Source organism: Nesoenas mayeri (assembly GCF_963082525.1).
Source record: "Nesoenas mayeri genome assembly, chromosome: 6".
NCBI lineage: Eukaryota > Metazoa > Chordata > Aves > Columbiformes > Columbidae > Nesoenas > Nesoenas mayeri.
The window spans coordinates 16,553,143-16,578,479 of NC_137545.1; the positions used below are offsets into that span (position 1 = coordinate 16,553,143).

Genomic DNA, 25,337 nt, shown 5'->3' on the forward strand with positions numbered 1-25,337 from the left:
TTCCAAGGACACCTAGCTCACAAGAGCATCTTTGCCATTCCCCTTCATTTCTCTTCCAATATGAAAAACTCCCACTAATCCTAATGGAAGTCAACGTATGCACGCACAGGATGCAATAGACCTTTTAAGGCTATATGGCTGACCAACAGAAACAGAAAAATACATACATACATGTAACTGAAATTTTCTTGCATTTAGCAAAGGGTACCAAGTTTTCACTGAGACTCTTCAACCCATTACCCTTATTTTCTTATATCCACCTTCACCCCCTTAATTTATGGGGAAGACTCACTGTGCTTCCCTAAGCAAAACAAGAAATATATCACATCCAAGTTTGCTCCATAGACCAAAAGGTTAAAACAAAAACCCCACAAAACAAAACAAAAGGACAAACTAGTTCACAGTTAACTATAAATAAAAGTGCAATAAGTGTTCAAGTAGAGTGTAGAGTTTAAGCAAGCTGTACAACCACATTTGGCATAGTCATCTTTTAAAGGCTCTGCGTGGGTCCCTCCCGTTACTGACAGCAGGGGGAAGAGGCTGGACGCTATTAGCTGGTGCTGGATTTACAGGTCCTCGGCCACTGCCTCTCCCACTACCTGCATAAGTGTGGCCGTGATTATATGTAAACGGAAATCCACTTGATTCTGGTCCAGTTTGTAAACCATTTCCTAAAAAGACAGAAAAAAAAGGTTATCACGAGTTCTGTGGGCTGAAATCCATTCACCAACAGGGAACACATGGAATTTGCAGCAACCAGTACACGCCAAGCATCAGAAGGAAAAGCCCTCTGGCATTGCAAGACCTCAAACGACAGCTTACCTTTCCCCCTCCCCCCTAACTACCTCCTGTCCATCTCTACCCCTCAACTCTCCACTAAGGAAGGGTCACAGAGTTGAACACTGATTCTTTGCCCAGGAGAGAGACCGGAGTCTCATGAAACTAAGGCCGGTGCTTTCAGAAACATGCACTGGCTTGTAGGTCACACACAAAGATGTTCCAGAGAGATAGGAGGGTAGCAGAAATTAAGGAGAAAGCAGCAGCAGAAAAGCAGGCTACACAAAGCACACAGAGCTGCCTTGTGAAATCCAGCCACAGAAGCAACTCAGCACCAAGTTCTCATGAACTTGAGCATCATAAGCGTCGCTGCTCGTGTTTCGTTGGTAGAAAGAGCTGGAAAGGCAGAATGACAGGACACATGGGGAGAGAAAGAAGAGACAAAAGGAAATTACATTTAAAGACCACACAAGAAACAGCGAGAGGAAAACCAAAAAGTTTCAGAAGATCTGCATGAGTGCCAACAGCTGTCCAGCACCCAAAGCAGGGACACCAAGGAGGTACCAACACACCAAGTGGGCTAAAAGCCTGTGCTGAGGAAAGACAGGCCTGGAAACTCTGCCCTGCTTTGCTCAGAATCATTGATTTTCAAAGGAACAGAAAGAGCTCTGAAGTAAAATAACAGAAATGAAAACAATGTTGCTAAAGAGGAAGCAGCTGGGCACTGAAGTGACACAGAGCTTTTTAACAGCAAGTTATGGGTCCATTGCTGTCACCCACCAGAAGAAATTAGCTATACAACACCAGGTACTAAGCCTGGGCATCGTGCAGGCAGGCCATTGCTACAGTTCCTTCGTACTTTACGCTCACTTGAGTCTTTGAAACATTTACTTACTGAAGATTCAGTGTCTAAATACATCACAAAAGTGATCTAGCTAGGTCAAATGTGGGAATTCAGATTACAACCATGTCTGTTTTAGGGAGCAAACCTGGCAGGAAAGCCAAAGTGACTGGCAAGATTAAAATAAATAATTTTTAAAGCCTAGGTTTCGGGTAGTATAAAAAAACCACAACTTCAAGTGCTGCAAAAACTCTTTGAAAGGCTCAAAATAATTTAGTATTAAGTCAAGTCCTTTTACATGATACAGGCACCTTGAATATTCTGATTTCTTCCTCTTCTAGGGAAGAAATCCTGAAACCATTACTCAGGAAACGTTGATGTTTATGTGCATGCAGGTTCAGGCCTCAGTTTAAAAGACTTTTCAGAGCACAGTGCGCTTTCACCCCAGAGTGGAGAACCCTTAGCAAGATAAATTTCTTTTTATTTCCATTAAGTGTTTATCATTCTTTCACAAAATAAAAAACTTACCCAGTGGCCCAAAAGCACAAGAACCCATATTACTTGATGCAGAACTATTATTCTGTTCACCCTGTGCCTTCAAAGAAATGTAAAAAAAAAAAAAAAGACAAGACATGGATCAGAGAGAGAAATTTCACATTTTTACAGAAAAGAGCTGATTTTTTTCCTGCGTTCTTATAGTGGCTCCACATGGAATTTATCTGCTACTCTAATTATAGGCTCATTTTTGCCTATATATCACTTCAAGTCCATTTTTCCAGAGGAGTCACATCTGATCACAGCCTAGTGTAACATATTCAGAACAAAGAGCACTTTATGCCAGAAGCCTCAGGCAAGTTTAACATACCAGTTTGTTCTGCCCGATGTGTTCCGAGTTGGGCTCGCTGAAGTTTGGCACTTCTGAGTATACCATGCAGAACCTGGGGAGAAATTAGGATTATGAGGAAGTTCTAAAGCCATTTTTGAAAGAGATCTCAACTCCACAACTCAAAGAGCATTACGTTTTCGACACAGCCCATCACCTAGAAGTAACTAATTCAGGCCCCGCTGTTCAGAGTATCCATGGGTATTAAAAAGCACTTCGGTCCCTTTATAGGATTAGATCTCCAGGAAAAACTTACACACTTCCACGCTATGGAGTGTCCCATTAATGTAACAGAACAGAAGGCTCCAAAACTGGGAGTGAAATCCAAAGCATCCTTTTCCACTCAAGTGGACTACGGAGGAACAGGGCCACCAACTCACCAGATGGAAATTTTGGCAGAGGGGAAGAAAGATTTGCATCATGAGGCAGTTTGGACTGGTTAAGCAGAAGTAGAGCTTCTACCTCCTGCCGGAAGGCACAACCCCCAGGAGGACTCGCCTTACTCCAGCCTGCTGGAGAGTCACTGTGTGACACTTCTGAGGCAACAGCTTTGCACCAACAAAAATCTGCAGGTCATCCCTCACAAAAATCCAGCTGAGCAGTGGGCATTTTTGAAACTATCCAACAAGTCACCACCCTTCCCTGATGACTATGAGGCTTCCCACCGTACTTTGTGCAATAGGGGAACTACTCATTAGAAAATGAAGCTATTTTTCCTGTTGGTTGTCAAGTATGTTACTCATGTTTTTTCTTAGTCAGAAGGAGTCTCCGCCTCAGTTTGTGGGCAGTTTAAAGAAGGTTTAATGACGCCTACTCCTGTTTAGATATGATTCACTGGAGTCACCTTTGTCTTCCTTTGCACTGCTTGTCTCTAAAGCATGATACACACACACAAGGCTTTCACCAAAATAGTTATTCCAGCTGAGGCCTAGGTAAGCAATGCAAGTTAAGTCCCTTGTCATTTATAGCATTCCCCTCCTTTAAAACCTAGACCTGTACCATGATGGAAGAAGATTTTCCTCAACATACCTAGAAACAGAGAGCGTCAGAGCTCCTTTCCACAATAGCATGTAAAAAGTTACACCACAGTTGCCTGTACCACACCTATCCATGACAATCAACAGGCTTTGCTGCCCTCACTTTCATTTACTAAGACCCACCATGTCTTATACTTACCCACGATGCTCTGCTGAGAACAGGACATAACATGGCAAGTATAAACATGCAATACTTACTCCCCAATTTTATGCAGCTCGCCTCCTCGTCCTGTGTAAAGCGTCAGGCATCCTTTCCACAGAGATGCGTACCTGGCCCAAGAAAGGAGAAAGAAATCAGTGTCTCTCAACAAATGAGAAATATCACTGTTGGAAAAACAAAGCAGAAGCATGCTACCTCCAAAAGTTAGTATTACGTATCAACAGGAATAGACTAAAAGAATGCCCCAAAGACCCCAAAATTACCACGCTAAAATGTAATAGATCCCCATGTTCCACTTCTAGCAAAAGGTACTAGAAGCTCAGCTGACTCCTTTGGCAATTCCAGGAAATCAGCCAATTATTTTGAGACTGGATGCTCTTTCCTTGGCTGAAGCAGTCCTTATGACTGTTTCTGCAGAGGAAAGGCACCTTGCCAAAAGCAGTATCTGTGTTGCCATTCACTGACAACTCTCAGTTCTGCTTTCAGCAGAAGCCAGGAAGAATTACGTTTGTCCACTGGATAATATAAATACTGCTACTGAATATGTATAATAGGAAGTGCTTACTTTTTCAGTGTATGTCCTTACCAGATATTTCTGTAAAGGCACAAGTTTGATCATCATGTTCCAAGTGACATACAGAAACACAGTGAACACACTTTTTGATTGCAGAACTTACAAAACAGCAGGAGTGCACTCCAGACCTCAGAGTGGCACTTGACTTCAAGCACTGGAATCTGAGTTATGCAAAACTTTCTCTATAGTTGTTCCTTTCAGTGAGGGGCATCAAGTACGTGAAAAAAAAAATAATGAAAACGCAGACCAGAAACCCAGGTGCAGCGCAAGGGAGTTTACAGGAATATGGGTGTCTTTTAGCAAAGGAATTTGGGAGCCCCAGCTATTGCACTCTCGCAAGTCAGAGATAATCTGGACAAGTCACCACTTCCGTAGGCTTCGGGTCTATCTCTGGAACACAGATAACAAACCTTCCTCGAGCCCTTTGCCTTATCTGCTGAGACTAGAAGTCATCGGCTGCAGCAGGGAGGAGTCAGGTCAGTGGAACAGAACCATAATGCCAAATGCACTGATAACCTCCTTGGTACTTCGGGACAAGCAGCAAAGCATTGTTATCTAGTGCCTGTCTCAGGAGTTTTCCATCCAGAAAGAGGATTAAAGCTCTTCATAATGCTACCTTTCACTTTAAAGATCCCCTCTACGATTAAAATATGCAGCTAGTTGGACAGCCTTGTGGCAAAGCACTAAGGAAAAGACCCACCAAATAATAAACATAAGTTAAACGTTTACTGGGACAGGACCCAGCAAATCATAGGACTGATAACCTACAGCACAAAGTTATTTCATGTACACAAGCATTTGTTTTTGTCTCAGAAAGTGCAGGCCATAAAGCATTAAACTCCAGAACTAACTTCAAATGTACAAATTAACTGCAGCAGCTTCCTGTAATGAGTTAATTAGCCAATGACAAAAATCAGTAAGTGTCTGCTTTTGCAGAGGAATGCATCTACAGCTTGAAATTCAGCAGAGAAAAAGGACATTTTTTCATGTGGGGCCTAGCTAGGCTTTTCTGCTTGTAACAGCGAGCATCCTGCACTGAAAAGTCAAATGAACCTATAGAACTGAGATTTACCTGCCTTGCAATGGCAACATCACACACTCAAATTAATCCTATTTGAGGATAAAACTGTGTTTGGAGAAACCTGTATGCCAGTGTGAAGGCATTTTTCTTGAGATGAGAGCCAAACCAGAACGTATTTAGCTTTAGCCATTTTTAACTCCCTACGCAGTCCTAAGTGAGCGTGCAATTCATGCAAATGAAGGCATGACTTAGCCACCCACCAGGAACAGTGATGCCAGTTCATAAATTTAATTCATGCAAGCCAAACACAATTTTGACATGAAGGGATGCAACAACCATCCCATTTGTTGCACTGAAGCACCAGAGCAGCTACAGTAAGCCAGTCACAGAGCAGAGTACAGTTACTCTGCTGAACAGTATCGCTATTAATTTGTTTCAATGTCTTCGTGCTGGTCCAGAACTCTGGTTTAGTTCCATGCATCTCAGCGTCCCAGCACCCCATGTAACCCAGCTTTCCCAGAACCACCTCTGCTGAGAAATCAGTCTGGTTCTTCGTGTAAAAGGACATTTGCATAGGAGGAAGCAGCAGTGGTTTTTGGTGGCAAGGGGCATCCAATTTCACTCCAAAACCAGGAATTACACTCAAATGAGCCACTTAGAAGCAGCTCAGTAGCTCCACTGAGTAACCTTCTATGTACTTTTTCATGAAAACAAATTAAAATGACCTTACACATGCTGTAGTTCCACCATCTCCTGGTGTGCTGTTGGCCAAAGGATCAGTGTAATGGATTTTTAAGTGCAACGTAACTGGCAGGAAGAACTGAAACTGATTATTGCTTTGCTACTGACAATTCAAATGACATGGAAAAGGATTCGCAAACCGAAGCTAGTATTCTTTCAACACTGATAGGAAATGTAAGGGTTTTTTAAAAAAAATATAAACCCACTCTCTGAAATAAATGAACTACACATAACGAAACTAACACACTACACAGTGTAGCTATAGCATTAATTTTTATAGGGAATTTGACAAGCTTCTCCTTTTCTGCCTGTCATTTCTGTTAACTCCACTGCAAGGAAAAGCAACTTTTCTGCATGAGAGACATTAATCATCCCCTCCTTCCACTAAGGAGCTGACTGCTAAAGTAAAGAATTGGCTGTAAAAATAAGAACTTGCTTGATTTACAGACCAGACTGTTGCATTTCCCTCTCGTCCCCAAAAAAGAAGTATTTTCCTAAGGAGTTTCCTCTTAAGCCGAACCAAATCTCTTCACCACCACCTCCTCGTTAAAAACAAGCCCCTCCTAACCACCGACTAGAGCGTGTGCTCGCGGTGAGCGTGTTCTGGGGCGGAGGGGGAGGCTTTTAATTTGAGAAGTGATCTCAGGGCGCTGCCTGGGTCACAAGACGGGGTGAGCTGTGCCACCCGTGCCCGCTCACAGCCCCGCACCGCGGTGACAAAGGGCTGCCCCGGGGGAACCCCCCGGCCCCATACGCACCCTTTGGTCAGGCGGATGATGTCCCCCGGCTGGATGAGGCCGCCGATCTCGTCCCACACGGAGATGGTAATGCTGCCCGTCTTGTCCGCCACTTTGCAGGACCTCACTTCATGCCCGTCCTTCGTCTTGGTGACTCGCCCTGCGGGGAGAACGGCGGCTCAAGGGGGGGTCGGGGCGGGACACGGCCCCGCCGCCCCCCCTCCCCCCGCAACGCGGGACACGCGTGGGCGGCCCGGGGGTGGGGCGTGCCGGGCGCCACTTACCGATCTCCAGCACAATAAAGACGACATTTAAGTTTTTCAATCCGGGTTTTATGTCTTTTATGAGGTGGTACGTGTCGCTCGCCGCGCTCATGCTGCGGCCGGCGCGGGGAATAGGGCCGGCGGGGCGGGCCGAGCCCGCATCCCGCGGGGGGGAAGCGGCGGCAGGAACGCAGGGCCAGGCAAAGGGGCACCTGCAGCCCTCACAGGGGATAGGGACACAAGCACCGAGGGGCTGCGCGCTGACTGTTCGACCCCCACCGCTCCCTCTCCCCACGACACCACCAACACACCAGACCCCCTCCCTCCCGCTCCCGCCGGCACTGAGGAGCACATGTGCGCTGCGCTCTCTTTTATACCAACTGGGCGGGCCCACCTCAGCCACCGGGCGGGGGGGGGAAGACGGTGCCGAATGGAATTGTCCGGGGGTACGTGGAGCGCCGGGACTGGGCAGCGGGCGGGCGCGAGCCGAGGCCGCGCGCTGATTGGGCTAGCGCCGCCGCCATCTTGTCCTTCTCCGTTCGTGGCCGCCGCCGCCATGGCCATGGCTAGGGGCAGGCCGGGCTGCCTCGCCGCCTGCCCGGCCGTGCTCGCTCCCTCCCCTGTCCCCACAAAACGAGCCCTGCAGCGCCCCGGTGTTCGGCCAGCAGCGGGCAGAGGGGCGTTAAGAAGCCATACGCCTCATTCCCACACCATTTTAAGGCCCGGTCATAAGACCGAGAGAGGGCTTGTGCTGGAGATTCCTTGGAGGGTGATTCCGCAGCGGTTCCGGGCTCCTTCCTTGGGGGAAAAAAAAAGGGAGGGAGGCGGGAATATGGGCTAATCGGTCTGTCACCACCGAGCAGCAAAGGCTGCCGAGCAGGAGGGTGGGAGTGCTGTGTGGCGGCCGTGTGTCTGCAGGGCTGCACCTCATTGTATCACTGCTGGAGACACATGCAGTGGGCACAAGGAAAGTCTGTGGTTATATGGTTTGATGCTTTGAAGTTTTCTGTGCCAAAAACGTGAGCCTAAGGCTTGCTGAGCACTGAAAGGGCCACAGAAGTGCCTTGATCTCTGCCAGCATCCATGTGCCTGAGCTTGGCTGCTTGGGTCAGTCATGAGGGGAATGCACCTTCAAGGGGAAAGCCGGTGAGTAGGACAGGGCCCTTCAGCCTTGTGACATCCTTGGCTGGAGAGTTCTGAGGACAGTTCCCTGCTACAGAACAGCCCAAAGATATGCACATGGTTCTGTAACACAGCTCTCCTTAGGAAAGGAAGCAGAGCATGTACACTTTGCTTCTCCTTTCCAGAGCCAGGCTTAGCTAGCTGGGCTTTCGCCTTTTATTTCTGTGAGCAATCCATCAGTCACAGCAGTTGTGAAACACTTGGCCACGTGTTCTGTCACACTGGAGCTGTGCTCCAGCAAACGTTGTGCAATGTTAGTGCAGGCAAATTGAAACACATCAGATTCCATCTGAACACAAGCTTCTTTTTTTTAATCGTGAGGGTGCTCAAAAACTGGAGCAAGTTGCCCAGAGAAGTTTTGGAGTCTCCATCCATGGAGGTATTCAAAACCAGACTGGACACCATCCTTGGCAACCTGCTCTAGCTCACCCTCCTCAATGGAGGCTGGACTAGGTGATCGCAAGAGGCCCCAGCCAACAACATCGATTTGGTGATTCTGTGAAGTATTTCATATGTCTTCTCAAATGGAAAAAGAGATGCGGAGCTCCACACTCTGTGAAATCTTGATGCATGGAGCAGGACAGCAAGCTCACAAACTCCCTCTGGATCCAGAAGGGACTGGGACTGTGTTGGAAAGACAGAGCCAGTCATCTTCCATGTTATTACCAGGGACATACACATTCCTTCCAGATTCCTTTTAAGGCAGTGTTTACAGTGTCTGTTCCGCATTGACGAACAGTTTTTCTCTGTTTATTTCACAAAGAAACGCTGAAAATCTTGCTCATATTTTTTTAATCATAATTCCAATTGCCGACTCTTTGTATTATCCAGCAGCAATTGAATGACTCCTATTTGCTGTGAAGGTGACCTGCAAAACAAATTATTTTTTTTCTCCCTCGCTTCTTTATAAATAAACTAGAATTATTATTAATTCAAGTTGTTTTTCTAGCATCTTCTTTCCTGTTTCTTTTTTAACCTCAGAACCGTAAGGCCATCAAGTCGCAGCCATGGGTGACAAAAGCACCAGCTTTCTGACCTTGCTGGGGCGTAGTCACTGTTCTGCAAACAGAAGGAGCAAGAGAGCTTTGATGCGGGTGTATCTTCAGCCACAAGAGCTTCCAGAAGATTCTCAAATACCCTATAACAACAGATAGGCCTAAAAAGAAGTCTGGAAGCCATGTCAGCAAGATGCGGTGAAAAGAGAGAAGCAAGAGATGCATTGTCAGTATCTGGGGTTCCTGCAGTAACTTGATCTTAGAAAATGATGTTGAGGAGCACTGACTACATGAGTGGGTCACACCAAAACTCTGCTCATGCAGTTCCCAGGAGCAACAGGGAGCGTGTCGAATAAATTGTGTGACTGCAGCCAAGGCAGGAACCTTTCCATGGCTGCGGGTGCTGCATGGTCAGCGTCTTACCACACCAACCAAATTTAGCCCGTGATGAATGTCTGCAGCACGGGTTCCACTGATGAAGTTAAATCCGTTTCCAAGCTCATTTGCTTGCTACGGAACATTTTTTCTTCTGTGTGCAAGAGATGTGTTTGTAGGCTAAGACTCCTGGGGAGGTTTCAGTCCAAAGCAAAATCAGGGTTGAGTTGTTAAAAGAGTTCTCAGCAGTCATAAGTCTGGCAGAAATCCTGTGCATCTCAGCAGGGCTGGGATTTCACCCTCTGGCTTTAGTGGAGTTATGCCAGCAGAGACATTGGTCCAAACTCCCCCTTTTCTTTCACTTGCTCAGTATTCAGTGCTACCGGAGTCCCAGAGCAGATCTTCCTGCAAGAAACCTGCCAGCAAGAGCTGATGTTTAATATTTTATTGTACACAAAGATTAAAAATGTATGGAAGCTCCCAAATGCCGCCTTTAACCAAGCCTTACCAGGTGACTACCATACATCTGACAAGCTCCTGACTTAAGGCACAGTTTCAGTCAGCTGTTTTTTAACGTTGGTTGCGCTTCAGCACCCATTTAGCAAGCTGGCAGCCTGTCTGGCATTCTGGAAACCCCCAAAAACCAGTGGTTTGGTGCCTTCAGCATTTCTTGAGCAGCTGTTGGGGTCAGGATATCCCCAACGAAAGATGAATGACTCCACACAGGTTTAAGAGGAACTTCAACCCAAAAGCCAGTGGGACAGATGCGGTGGGGAATCCACACTCACTTGGGTTCAGGGTAGTTTCGTGCATCTGGTCCTGCTGCCGGCTCAGAACACAGACCTGTTGTGAGGTAATTTTAGGACAATTTTCTTGCTCGGCTGTGATTCTGGGCTTGGACCTGGGCTTGAGTGTAAATTCATCCCATACATATGGAGAGCATAGGAACTAGTGCCTCAGCTTTTCAATTAGTACTCCAAAGGACTATGCACAACAAGTCTTGGAGATCATGGGGCTTCACAATTGCTGTTTCTTGCATCTCCAGCAAGCGCTATAGCAAAAACCAGACCGCACAGCCTTGCTCCTTCATCAGACATGTTTAAGTGCAGATGAGGGGATTAGCACTTTCCCACTGTAGCTATGCCAGAATAACCCCCACTCCACGAGGACACCAGTCCCAGTCACCTAAACCAGTACAGTAACTCATCTTTTTCATAGGGAAAATAAGTTACCTTCCTATTCACGGTAGCCAGGGGAGGCAATGTTTCAAAAAGGCTTTATAAATGCATTCTCCTGTTACCAGCCCTGCCTCTGCCAGGGGTGATTCCTGCACCCACCACTTGATCCCGTGACACCCTCAGGGTAGCAACACATGCCCCAAGACATGAGGAGGATCTCATAACTCTTTCCATCCCAGGAAGGGTTTTGCTTCTCACCAAGTGCCTGGAGGAGGTAACGCAGACAGACCACATCACCCTGGCTCCGGAGAGGCTGATGGGCTGGAAGCTCAGTGTTGGTCTTGCATCATCTGACCTTCAAAAGAAAAACAGGGGATTTATGTCCAGGAAGGAGGCTTTGAAGATTTAATTTGGTTTGGATTTATTTTGTGTAATGAGGATTTGGGTTTCTTCTCTTTTTTTTTTTTTTTTCTGCAGCAGTGTTTGCTTTTTCCTAAAAGTTTGTTAGTGGTCTTAACAATATGGGCTTCTACCTTTATAAGCATATACCATATAAGCAATAGAGTGTGTTAAAGATGGAAGAAAACCCCGATCTTCGCACAGGTCTGTTCCATAGGCAGAGAAACCACGTTTTTGTTCGCACTGCCACAGAGCTGGATGAAAATGTGCTGACCCCTACCCTGCCCCAGGTAGTCACCACCTCTCTTCTGGGTCTGACCAGTGCGTTCTTGTTGGGTGAACAGCTTCACTAATGAGTCAGAAACAGCTGCAATACCTGGTGGAGAAAAAGGGGAGTGCGGTGCTGGGATGAGTAACTGTGGGAATGAAAATTATAGCCCTACCCTCTGCGCCAGGCTGACAACGTGGCCATGATGTGGCTTGTACAGGGCAGATGCAGGGCAGAGAGCAAGCGCCTCTCTGCAAAAGAGCATGTAGACACAGTCTCAGTTGTTTAGCTCTGTGTTAACAGTGAAAAAAATAAATCCTAAGCGGACTAAACAAATCTCATCGTGGCAAAGGGCTTCATAAATTACTAATTCAGCCTCCTGCAGGCTAATAGGGAATCAAGCTGTTTACCTCAGAGCACGACACATTTTTCTTTCTTGCTGTCTCCCTGTGGCACCTGTAGATGTATTCTGATGTGCAAAGCTGTGTGTCAGTGACTAATGAGTACCTAGCAGATTTCCATAGGCTGCACATTATCACTCCTGTTTACAACATCAGGAAAAGACCTAAGAACCATTCACCTGGGCCAAAAAGGGTCAGCAGATTAAAAAAATGTTCTTTCAAAACAACAAGCCTGGCAGTGCAGCACATTTCAAGTGCCACTAGCGACACAAAGAGGTTTTGTACCACAGCTTTTGCATTTCTACTTCCATTTTATGACCATATATAAAATTGACATTCCCATCTGGATGGGATAACAAAGGAAACTGTTTCTTCTGAAAACCACTGATGCATGGGAAATCACATGAGTGCTCTAAATGGTCCTTTCTGATGACCATCTCTGGAAAGATGCTGCTTAAGACAAACCAAGTTGTTGTTTGGGATGTTTTACAACAGAAAATAAATTTTTTTAAAAAGCCTGACTCATAGTGATAAGGTGTTTGTAGGAGCCGTTTTACTTCTGTCTGTACTGCTGCACAGTGTTGTGTTACAGTGTGGGAGGGAATGGAAAAATAAACTGAGTACAGTATAAGTTTCCTAGGGCTTCCCAGCTCTTGGGGGTGCTGATGACTGACACATCATTCAGAAACACAGATTCTGGGATACTCCCAGATCCAGGCAGGGCAGCTCAGAAAAGGACCATCCATGCTGCAAGTTACTCAGAAATGGATTTTGCCATTTGAATTCAGCTCAGGAGGGAAGCACAGCTGCACTGCTCCAGCATTGCACAAACAGGGACAGAGCTGTCTGGCTCCTTGTGATCCCGCAGAAACTCCAGGCACGAAAACTGTGCAACAGGCTCTCAGGTTTCCAGCCTCAGTCATCAGCTGCAAACCACCCGCTGATCATTCTATCCTGGCATCTTACGCCTACATTAACCTTTAGAGGTCTGATTTAGTTCTCACTGTAGTGCCAGGGGAGTGGGTACCACACAGTCAAAGTGGATTTTGCCCACACTTTAAAAAAAAAAAAGAGAAAAAAGACTTATCAGATGTCTCAGTGAATGCAACTTCACTTTAGGAGAGAGGGAAGCGACTCCTAACCAGCACTCCAGCACTGCTTGGGGAAGTGGTTATCCCAAGGCATCAGATGCCTTCACAGCTTTAATTTAATTTTATTTCATATTTGCCGATTGGGTGCATTTCTGCTATTATAAAACTTGTACTGCTGTGATATAACTACTGTTTGTGTTCTGCTGGGTCTCCATGGCCAATAAAAGGCCTTAATAATAGTAAAATATTACTGCCTTCATGTTGTGTAGAAAGTCACTTTATTCCTTTCCTGTTACTTTTGGATATATATACAGGAGAGCTAAAAATTCAAGTCTTGTAAGGACTAATTTTTTCTGTGTTTTTAACCAAGAAGATGCTGGTGCTGCCAAGTATACTCTTCCTGTTGAGGTTATATTTAAAGCATTTCTAAGAGCCTCCTCTTTACTGCAGGGTGCTATTACATAATACTTGATAAAATATATTTTCTGCAAAAAGAATAATTAACTATTGGAATTAAGCTTAACAAGCAAATAAAAAAGGTCTTCTGTAGTTGGAGGACTAAAAGTTGTTCAGTTTGCAGTTGTATTATCTATTGATGCAGTAGTTTCATTAAGTTCTCCAGTCAAGCTGGACAATATGGAAATCTTAGCAGACAAGAAAATTATTTTGTATTACACATATTTCAACTTTCTTTTGTAATTTATAAAGAAATAGAAGAGCATCAGTCCAACTGTTTTATGTAAGTCATCTTTCTGTGGATATTGACCTCCACCTGATACAATCTGAGGGTTGTGCCTGACACCTTGAACTGCAGTAGGAGCCAATCCTCAAAAATTCCGCCCAGCCATTGCAAGAAAAAAAATACCCTCAGCCTCTGCTCCAAAGGCTAAATATGATAGCAAAAAAAATCTGAATGAGGCTACTTCAGATTTGAAACTTGGTCCTCTTTTTCTCACACATCTTTGCAATGATTAACTGTAGTGTCAATGACAACAGTGGAAAAAAAAAGGATTTTCTAAGTGGCAACAACCTGAATACTCCAGGTGACCTGGCAGAGCCTTTGCTGGCAGGTGACCGTGAGCCTCGAGTGTAGTTCTTGCCGTGGTGACTTACTTCATACGATGAAGGCTTTAGCATAATCAGTCTTAATCCATTGGGCATGTCTATACCTGGGCTTCAGTGTGAAAGATTAAAGCCAACATGGTTTTCTTGTCAAAGTTCTGTCTTCCTCCCTCTGCAGCAGTGTTTTAGGTCCTGCTGGGTTCTCTGATTTTTCCTATATCAAGATGGAGTTTTTCCAGTAAGCTAGACTAGAGATTTGTTAGGCTACTGTTTTATACGCTCTTAAAATATTGTTAGGTAAACTAAAACAAAATCCTAGAAAAACAAATCACTTATCTTGCAATACTGATGAAACAAGTAGTATTTTATACCAGTGTAGTGTCTTGCATTTCATAGAATCCAGCCATATTATCCATGGTATATTAAACTATTGAAATGACTGTAAAGTAATGGATATTTTATTTGGTTAACAGATGAGGAGATATTAAGGAAAGTGGGTACAGTCAGTTTGGGAATTGCTAGATTTGGGAGAAAAATCTGTATTTCCCCAGATGTGTTGCAATGTTTCCCACATTCAAGCTCACTTTTATCTCATAATACAACAAGTTCTTAAAACGTCCACGTAAGCCAGGTTTTAACCAGATGTTACTTTCAGAAGCTTGGTGGCACCTTTCTGGTTTTGAAAGCCAGTGCTATATTTGTACTATAACGAAACTGCAACGCATACATGCTGTTTAAAGAAAAACCCCTGATGACATTTGCCAGCCCGGCTACCAAGGTGGAATCTCCGCCATTCCAGCACACCGTCCCTGCAGAACCACGGCATCCTCTCTTCCCTGCTCTTTATTTTTCCAAAGTGTGTCTCTGCCAGTATGACTGGATTTCTTTTCCAGCCAGATAAGAATGGCTTTTCCTACCACAGTTAACTCCCCTAGAGTTAGGAACCGTGACATTTACATACATTTATTCCAATCTATATTGGTCTATTTCTGAACAGGAATACCAGTAACTCTTGAAGAAAGTGGCAGGGGGGCAGATCCCATTGTTGTATTAGCTATTTCAGATTCTCTTTTTAAATTTTTTTATCCTCCACTTCCGCATTCACTGAATTCGGTGGTCACTACCCCAGATAACACTCATCTCAACTTTGCAGCTCTCCTTAATTAGCAGGTAGCAGAGCAACACATCATTAGCAGTAAGTACTGTCTGTTTTCAGCCAAATGATGCACTGGGGGAGGGTGCAGAGAGCTCACGTGGAGCCCATGTTGCACAAGCTGTTCTGTGCCGTGGTGACGGTCATGCAGGCTCTTCTCCTGGGAGAGCTCATCAAGGTGCAGGTGACCCAACACACAGAAGCATAAGAATGATGTCGGAGCATCATTTCGATAGCCGGTCTCTGATTTCAGGGGGTTGCTGTGGCATGGAGGTCTCTGCTGTGCAGACCGCTGACGCGCAGAACGTGGTGCTCAGGTCTGGGTTGCCGTTGACTTCCTTACTAAACCCAAAGTCACTGAGCTTGGCCCGGCAGCCATCAGCCCTGAGCAGCACGTTCTCGCACTTGAGGTCCTGGTGCACCAAGTCATGGTCGTGCAGGTAGGACACGGCCCCCACCACCTGTGCAACGATGTCCCGGGCCCTGGAGACACAAGGCAGCTTCCCCAGCTGCTGCACCAGCTTCAGCAGGTCAGTGGCTGCTGCCTCCATCACCACATAGAGCTTCCCATTGCAGAGCTCGATGACCTCGAAGACGTGCACGATGTTGGGGTGCCGGATCTTGCGCATGATGGAGAGCTCCCGGGGCAGAAACTTGTACATGACGGTTGAGGGGAGCCGTCGTCGGTCCACCACCTTGATGGCCAAGGGGCCCTTGTACTTGTTGGAAGTGGCCGCTTTCACCTTGGAGAAGCTGCCCTCCCCTAAGGTGTGACCCAGCCTGTAGCCCAGCTCACAGAGGAGCTTGTCTCCTGCGCTGCTTCTTGGCATGATGTGTGATCCCAACAGGCTTAAGTGAGGCTGAGGATTTCCTCCAGGATTTGAAAGGTTTAATATATGAACATCCAAAGGGTAGTTCTCTTGCTAAGGTGCAGCAGCTCATGGCAGATGGAGCTCCCAGCTCTCCTGCATCCCACCGTTGCCATGGCAGTGTGGAGGATGCGCACCTTAGTGCTTATTAGGTTCTACAAAGCATTTCCCATGTGAATCAGGCTGCACAGTCACAGGCACAGAACTGTTAAACCATCACGATAATGGAAATGAGCAATGGCCACAATTGCATGAAACTCAAAAAGCTGGGAGAGTGATCATTGTCTTTGCACATTGACTGACCCTGTTTAGGGCTTTACCTCTTGGCTCCCAAACACTCCAATAAGCAGCATCTGCAACATGGGAACATCAGGTTAACAGACATCCTTTACCTTTGACAATGGAGCCCTCCTCTCTTTCCACCCCATTACAGTAATTCCTTTAATATTTACCCCACACACAGTGTTTATTCTGTGGTCAGAAAGGAAATTCATCTGCCTTGCCTGTGCCTGCAACCCCCTGGAACTGCTAGCAGCGAATGTAAACTCCAGCCTGACCTCCTGGCTCTATAAAGCCCGTTGCCCTCGATCACGCTTCACTGCTTTAATTTTTTTAGGATTCCACAGATGCCAAAAGCAATCTTAGTTTACATTAAGGCAGGCAGGCCAAAGACACTGTGCTGAAGCCAGGAGCACTACTTGCATGAGTAGTGCCTGCTCTCAGGGAGAGGATTACTGGTAGAAATAGAGATTAAAAAGACTGAAGCCTTCAGATTATAAATCTCTTTTTTTTTTTTTGCTGTGTCAAGTCAGGAATATGTAAACTGGTCACTGGAGCTGAAAGACTCCCAGGATGACATTGCCTGGAATCCCAGTCCCACCTACATTCCCCCAAGGTTAGACTTGCAGCTTCTGGAGTTCCTGCCATCTTGGAGGACATCCAAGCCTAATGACAGCAGGGACTGTGTGCTGCCAGAGGCACAGGAGCTGCTGACAACGTCTCTGTGCTCTAATCTGGCATGGGCGGCTGGGCAAAGCTGCACAGCCAGCCTGGGCTCTGGCTCTCGGTGTATTGAGGAGCTGGGCAGTGACAGGGGTGATGAAGCACCCGTGGCAGTGACCTTCTCGGGGCTGTCACAACACCCCACACCAGTACAGAGCGGGCAGTAGCTGGCTGGCAGGTGGGTCTTCTGAAGTACGTCGAGGTGCAACCTTTGACAAGGTTGGGAACAGGTTTAGGATGATCCAGTGGGTTAATTGGGGACATTTGCAATGGAGGGGGAACCCTGCAATGTTAATGCATCCACCACTTTGGGCCAATAACTTGGTAAGAACCGCTGTGCTGGCAGGAGCAGATGTCTCCATGGTGTGGCTAGGAGTGATGGGAGAACGTCAACACAGGGACAAAGCAGGGAGTCTTTTCCTAGAGCCTTTTCCAGCAACAGCAGCATTTCAAACCACCACGTGACGTGCAAGCCGATATTTCAGTGCCTTCAGGTTGCTATGGACAACCAAAGATTTCTAAACTGTCTGACAGAGCAGAGCCCTGTCACACTATACACAGCAACAACGCTTGGCATTTTTATTACCGGGAGCTCAATGTCAGAAGGTAAGAAGCACTGTCATCGCTTTGCAACTGGAGATACTGAAGGTATGATCAGTTTTAAATAAAACTGGTTCCTCAGGTAACCCCCACCAATTTCAATGCTCTAGTACCTGAAATCACCTCCTCTACCATACAGCCCTTTTGATAGCCTGCACATCATCTTGGGCTGAAGCACAAACTATATGGAAGTGAGTCACTGGGATAAGAACAGGCTCTAGAAAACAACGGGGGCATTACTGGGAAAAAAGATACCAGGAGTGAAGTTTCCTCATGCACCTGATCCAGACTGGAGCAAAACCACAAGTTTCTTTACCAAGCACCCTGCTGATGGCACGCACCGTGAGTGGCTTTCCCAGGGGTGTAGATAGAGCTGCGAGGACAAAGCCAGGGATGGTGCAGAGCCTCAATGCTGCCCCGTCCGGCCAGCTGGCATCCACCATGTGCAGCACATCCTCACCTCACAAGGCCTCAGGAACACGAGTATTTTAAAAAAAGAAAACATGCCTACCATTCTTTCTTTGAATCTATCTCGTGCATGTTAATTTGGCGTTATTAATGCTGTGCCTTTGGGATGCAGGGAGGATTGTTACCTGTATTTCATAGAGTCATAGAATCATTTTGTTTGGCAGAGACACTCAAGATCGAGTCCAACCGTAACCTAAAATCTAGCACTAAACCACATTCCTAAGAACCTTATCTCTGTGTCTTTTAAACCCCTCCAGAGATGGTGACTCCACCACTGCCCTGGGCAGCCTGTTCCAATGCCCAACAACCCTTTCTATCAAAAAAATGTTTCCTAACATCCAATCTAAACCTCCCCTGGCACAACTTGAGGCCATTTCCCCTCATTCTGTCACTTGTTACTTTGGAGAAGAGACCAACAGCCTCCATGGTACAACCTCCTTTCAGGTAGTTACAGAGAGCGAAAAGGTCTCCCCTCAGCCTCCTTTTCTCCAAGCTTCAGACAGGGGAAGCAAGGTAGAGCAAAATGAAGTGACACACCGAACATCATGCAAGAGATCCTTGGCAGACTTAGGTCTCCAGAGTCTGCTGACAGCATTGCTGTTTCTGTCGGGACCAAGACAACTATAAAATTTAGCAGCATGCTCCCATTTTAAGCTGGTCTGTACGATTTGTAGATTTACAGAAACTCAACTCCTGCAACCTGTTTCCTTAAGCACAGAAATACACTTTCTTTTGCTCTAAAATGAAAAAAAATATGATACCAAATGATGCAGGATAGTTAATAAAATTACAGTCTCTGAACTATTCTTCAGCTTGGCACAGATAAAATGTCAATGAAAAAGATCTAGGAGTAGGCTTTGCTTATTCTTCTCCATCTATACTCAACACACGCCCTCCTCTCTTTCAGCAGATCTGCAGAGCACCAGCTAATTTATCTTCCCACCAACACAGACACAGAGAGCACACCTCCATGATTAATGGAGTTTTATACCCGAGGAGTTGGTTACATTGCAGCAGACAATGAGGAATTTGATTACCACTAATATGGTATTGACACAAATGTCGATGCTGTAAGACAAGCAATATCACTTTGAATCAAGGGTCCCTTTCATCATTATTATTTTTGTTTGCTTCTTCCATTTTAATAAGCTGTTGCTCTGTGTATTACCCGAATACTCTCAACTAAAACTATCTGGGGACAATTTAGTTTTTGTGTAATGCTTCATTAAGTAGGAGGCATCTTTAACAAAAAATGGTGCTGTGTGTTCACTAGCCCTACTATCATTTAAACACACAAAACTCCAACCAAAAACTCTGGTCACTGATGCCTTTTCCTCAGTGATAACTATAACAATTAGCAACAACACCTCCAGCCTCTTTGGGCTCTTCCAAATGCTGCCTGCAAGCCCTAGGTCTCAAATGGTGTCCAGCTCGGCGGAGGAAAATAGGTCCACGAAGAAACCTAGTGACCCTCACTGAGTGATCATTAAATTTCCTTATCTTCAGGAAGGAATGAGTTTCACTTCTGATGCAAAAATTTCAAAAAGCACTAGAGAAACAGGCAGGATGGGAGAAGCCGCAGAGTTTCTAGAGGCAAGGAAGGGAGCTCTTAGTGATGTCTGCGCAACCATTAAACTCCTTAAATGCAGCGTGGAGGCTGCACAAGAAATTACGCCAAGCCTTGAAGCTGATCTCATTTCTATCCAGAAACAAGAGCAGAGCAGAGGGAGAGGAACGTAAGGCTGGGTAGGGATGAGCCTTGTAGCCAAATGGCAAAGTCCACACATCGCTTTGAGCTTTATACCTGAACTTCAGGAAACTAAACGAAGACAACGGAGCTTACCTGGGAAAATTCCAAAGTGGAAATGGGCAAAACCAAACAAAGACCTTTAGGAGCTAAAGAAATAATAAAATACCTCTGTACTTTTCATTAAACAAATTAAAATTAAAAATAAAATAACAAAAAAGCTGAAGGTCTGCAAAAGCATTTGTAACGCACCTACTCGCAGAGGGGTGGCAAATGGACCAAAGGATGAGATATAAAAGCACCACGAAGCAGCCAAATCATCTCATCTCCATCCTGCTGCAGGGCGCGATGAGGCAGCATCTGCATCCAACCTGCTTCTCAGGGTGATGGGCCGAGGTACCACCAGGAGCGGGATGCGAAAGGAGGACACATAAGCTCAAACTGATACATAAAACAGAAAAAGAAAATGTCACAAGACTGGAGAGTTTTCCTTGTAATAGTATTTCTTCTGCTGTTACCAGTTTGCTTACTGTTACAGCTGGAAATGGGGAGTGCCTCAGTTGAAAATAAAGCATGCCGATAATGGGAAGCTAAGCTGTTTGAACAAATAGGTGGATCATTTATGCTCAGGGTATCGACTCAGTTAAAACAACCTCTTTTCTTCTTCTGTTGCATCTAATAAACATGTTGCACCTTCTGGTCAGCAGTTACTTCAGTGGCCCTTTCTTCCTCGAGATATTCTCACAACCTGGTGTTATCCTAGATTTATTATTTAGTGATGACAGCAAATTTAAAAGCCAAAATGAAGGAAGTGAGTCAAACAGGAAAAATTTAATACTATTCAAGCTTGGGAGAGAGTCAATTCTATAAACAGGGAATACAGCCCAATAGACTAGATAGAAGAAGACTTAAGTCTGCTCAGGTGCTGCCCAGCCATGGAAAGTCAGAGGACAGCTCTGCTCTTCACCACTGCCTCAGCATTACAAGATCATACTCCAGCTCCCACGACATTAAAATGAAGACAACAAAGATCACTACCCAAATGGTTGGTCATTAGTGTGATCTATTAAACAACCAGTGACAGGAGCTGCAATTACACCAGCGAATATAAAAATTACATGAAAATGCCATCCATTTCACACTGCAGGCCACGAGACAGGCAACAGCTGCAACAAGGAAAAACATTCCCTTCCCCATCACTGGAGATTTTACAGCCCGAGTTAGACAGACACCCTCCTGGTGAAGGTAATGCCAGTCGTGCCCTGGGGCAAAGGGGTGTCCCAGATGACTTTGGAAATGTTACCGGAGCCCTGTTTGCTGCAGACATCCACATGCAACACTTCGCAACCGCAGCTCTGACCGTGCAGGACTCCTGTCTGCTGGACAATGAGATCACGGTTACTACAGTAACCACGGCAATTTGCTTTTCTAAGGGATAGGCAGAGGAGGATATTTTTTTTTCTCAAACTGTAACTATGCCCTACTCACGCGCTTCAACACCTGCTGCTGCCAGGCACTGCAAACTGGCCCTAGGAGAAAGGGGGACCACAGGGCTTGGTCCGTGCGTGGGAGAGGTGGAACCCCAGAGCATCCACGCCTGACATCGCAGAGCTGCTATAGAATGAGCATCGCTCTCTCAAGAACTTAAAAAACAAACAAACCAACCAATCTCCCCCCCCCCGCCAAAACCACACCAGAACGCCTCCACAAATTTCCCCCCTCCAGATGCAACACTCAACTTTAAAAAACAAAAAAAATTGCAAATGACAGACTAACAGAAATAGCTCCAGAAACGGAGAACAGTAACAACTAAGACAATTTAGGGTTCGTGTTGGTAGGCCAGGAGCAAGCTTGGTGCGAGAATGGAAATTGCCACGCACCCTGTAAGTGAGAGACATGGACTGCCTTCTACAGTATTTCATTAGATTGCGCTTAGCTACCACGTTCCTAAATCGCTAAGAGTACTTTAAAATTCAAATTGTAGGTTTAACTTATCCTCCCACTTACCCATACAGTTTGAATCTAAGTGTGAAAGCTTGATCTGCCACATCTGTCTTCCTTTACTTTAGACATTTATCCATTGCTTTACATTTACTTTCCCTAACAGCGAAATAAACGTTATTCTTCCTTTGGTAATCTGCTAAAATGCCCACTATTGGTACTTATATTGCTTTATGCCCTGTATCCCATCTTCATTGCCATATGTAAAACTTGTTGGGGGTTTTTTGGTGGTGGTTTATTTTTTGTTGTTGTTTGTTTGTTATCCCTCTATCAAAGTCTTCCTCTGGGATCTGCTTCTCTGTACTGGGCACTTTTAACAGCATCACAAACTTTTCACCAGCACATTTTTTCCCATCCTGATATATTTATGTCTCTGCTTGACTTTCTCCGCCAGCACATTTGTTGAGAAAATGACAGCCCTTGGGGGTAGGTACTTCTTATATTTTCTTCATGCCTAAAATAATTGTACCCACCTGTTAAAAACCTCACTGACAGTATGATACAATAACCTTTGTGATTTATTTATCTTTTAGTGAGCTTTAAAGAGAGCTACTGCCTCTTTTCCAACTTTGTGCTGTATAGTCCATCATCAAATGCAGACCTGCGCTCTGATGTTTGTAACACACTACAACAAGAAATTGGTCTTTCAATTACATTTGTTCTACCCTTATCTAGTTGATCTACTGGTTCCTCAAATATTTGCTTCCTTATACTATCTTAATTGGAGATTCCTCCTGTGTATATTTTTGCTCCTGCTATTTTAAAGAGAACACCACTCTCCCAGCAGCACTTTCATGCTGCCTTTTCCATTTTCTGTGTACAGCGCTGTATCTATTTATTTCCCATCGCTTTAGTCTTTAAAAAAATACAACTACAAGATTTCAAAGGCATTAAAACCAGCTGGATCCCATGGTGCGTTTCTTCTTTTTTTCCCAAGGAAGGTCTGCCTTCTGAAGGAACAAGCCCAACATATGCAAGAGGCACCAGCATCCTTAAGGAAGAACCTCCTTAAGGTCCCTTGCCCTTTTCTTCTGTATGCCCAGTACTTTTCTGATAACTTTGCAGGCAAGGCAAAGGACCTCTTAGTTGTGGGCTGTTGATGTTTCCTGGTAGATACACCTGGAAACATGGCTAAAGCCTCACCAGTTTCTGCTCTGTTCCTGCTGTTCTGTCTTGGAGTAATTTGATCATAATCAACATTCCACTGGCATAATGGAGATCAGCATGTGACCCCACCACCTGCCCAAGACAAAATTTGATACACTAAAAATCAAGAAGTTTAGCCTTCCTGTAGTGTCAACAAAGTACTCATAGAATCACAGAACGGTTTGGGTTGGAAGGGACCCCCAAAGCTCATCCAGTGCCACCCCTGCCATGAGCAGGGACATCTTTACTCAGACCAGGTTGCTCAGAGCCCTGTCCAGCCTGGTCTGGGATGTCTCCAGCGATGGGGCATCCACCACCTCTCTGGGCAACCTAGGACAGGGTTTCACCATTCTCAGTGTCAAAAATTTGTTCCTCCTGTCCAGCCTGAATCTCCCCTCCTTTAGTTTAAAACCATCACCCCTTGTCCTGTCATAACATGCCCTTCTGTATATGGGGGAACACGGACATACTGACTGGTGACACCTTTGGATAGACCTCAATGCAAAGCTGCTCCTTCCCTCAGTGTCTCATGAGAAATTAATAGAGGATATTGGAATAAATGTATTCCTGTGACCAGCAAGGTGGACTGATCCTGGCACTGCTCCACATTTGCCAGCACTGTCCAAACCAGAGGGCACTGGTACTTTACTGAGAAGAGGCCACTGATCTCAAAGCCCTGCCCTGTGGTGGCAGCTCTGGGCTGTGGGCCAAGGCTCAGGCAGAGCTCAGCTTGCAAACCAGGCCGAGCCTCAGCAGAACAGCACAGCGGAGACATGGTTTTTCCAAACAAACAACAAAGCTTTGCTAGCTCAGCCTATCAGCTGGATCTGTACCTGTGAATGAAAAGCAGATGAAAAGATTGTAGAATTGTTTTGGTTGGAAAAGACCTTCAAGATCATCAAGTCCAACCGTTAACCCAACACTGCCAAGTCCACCTCTAAACCATGTCCCTTAGAATCTCATCTCCACGTTTGTTAAACCCCTCCAGGGATGGTGACTGCACCACTGCCCTGGGCAGCCTGTTCCAGTGCCCAACAACCTTTTCCAGGAAGAATTTTTTCCACATACCAAATCTGAATCTCCCCTGGTGCAACCTGAGGCCTTTTCCTCTTGTCCTATCACTTGTTACATATTTGATCTGTTGGGTGGGTATTTTTATTAAGATCAGATACCTGGAGTATGTGAACTCTCATCTTCAAGCATACTAAGAACCCCAAATTGTAAGCGGACAGTACTAAGTGAAATGAAACAAAAAAGAAATGGTAACACATTCTTCCAGAAAAATACCAAACAGAAAATACAGTTCTTCAACCTGTTAGAGAAGAGGCAGATGTGTCATGGGGCTGGTACAACTCATGGCAAGGACTGTGAACATCACTTCATGACCTCTCCTGCATCTTACTAGCCTCTTTTATAAAATGGTATTTTGTGGCAAGGATTTACACTTATTAATTCTGAATATTTCTTGGGTTTTGTATTTTTGAGCATCCCCTGTTTATCCTGAAAAGACAAAATGGAAATGGAGCACCTATTTACCTCCTCACAATGTTGCAGAAGGTGGCATGGCTCGTGATGGTGCTTCTTATTCTTTTCTAGTACCTTCTAAAGTTTCCCAGGGCTACTAACACGTTTGTAGCCCAATTTTGAAGCCTTCTTTTTTTAAAAAAAAATAAAATAAAATAAATAAATATATATATATATATATATAAAATCATACAGTTAGAAGGAAGTTTAGCCCCTGAGAGCAAAAGAAAAATCAGTTTTTCCTTTCCTGCTGTGTGCTGAAACAGAGCTATATGTTGGTTTTTTTTTTAAATTACATCCAAAGAAGGTGACTAATAATGACCACAAATAGGGAAGCTTTGCCTGAAGTTGCTAATAGTATTCTATCACCTTATCTTTAAATTGTTTCTCATGGATTATAGACGTTCATAATTATGAATCCCCCAGCTCATTTTATCTGGTACACTAACATAATCAGAATCATCCTACTCTAACTCTCTATAGCAAATCCTCTTTTTAAAGCCCTTGTTCAACATCCTCCCTCATTTTCATTTTCTTTGCTGCTGCTTATTATACTAAAGTCTGGCATCTGAAAATCGAACAGTGGCCTGAGTCATTTTTTCAACACACACCATACCTATTCTTTCTGGATGTTACTGCTGTAAGTATGTTTTAAAACACCAGACTGCCTGCAGTGAAAGGCCTTGCATTCCCATTGTGTTACTCTAAATACTATTACTGTGAAGAAATGATTGACTTCGTTTAACGCACTGTTCAAATAGTCAGCAGAGATGTCTGTGATGCCGGTGTCATCCCCATGCTTTAATTATAATTTTAATCATCCATGATCTTCCATTTGTTTG

At 45.0% G+C, this 25,337-nt stretch overlaps 2 protein-coding genes across 2 annotated transcripts; both read right to left on the minus strand.

The window, feature by feature from the left end:
- Positions 1-246: 246 nt before the first annotated feature.
- On the minus strand, positions 247-7,156 carry NABP1 (nucleic acid binding protein 1). The gene is made up of 6 exons (XM_080346637.1): positions 7,056-7,156; positions 6,793-6,931; positions 3,737-3,808; positions 2,484-2,556; positions 2,147-2,213; positions 247-671 (listed from the first exon to the last, which is right to left on the minus strand). Exons 1-6 carry the CDS (start codon positions 7,144-7,146, stop codon positions 484-486), a joined length of 630 nt encoding a protein of 209 aa, XP_080202763.1. The 5' UTR covers positions 7,147-7,156; the 3' UTR covers positions 247-483.
- An 8,206-nt stretch (positions 7,157-15,362) lies between these two features.
- On the minus strand, positions 15,363-15,968 carry LOC308041795 (testis-specific serine/threonine-protein kinase 6-like; the record flags this gene model as incomplete). Its single annotated transcript, XM_080346704.1, has 1 exon — positions 15,363-15,968. One exon carries the CDS (start codon positions 15,966-15,968, stop codon positions 15,363-15,365), a length of 606 nt encoding a protein of 201 aa, XP_080202830.1.
- Positions 15,969-25,337: the final 9,369 nt, after the last annotated feature.

Coding starts and splice junctions, on each gene's coding strand:
- NABP1 (XM_080346637.1), bottom strand. CDS start 7,146: ATGAGCGCGGCGAGCGACACGTACCACCTCATAAAAGACATAAAACCC. Junction 6,932..7,055: donor CTTTATTGTGCTGGAGATCG/GTAAGTGGCGCC, acceptor TTCTCCCCGCAG/GGCGAGTCACCAAGACGAAG. Junction 3,809..6,792: donor ATCATCCGCCTGACCAAAGG/GTGCGTATGGGG, acceptor TTCTTGGGCCAG/GTACGCATCTCTGTGGAAAG.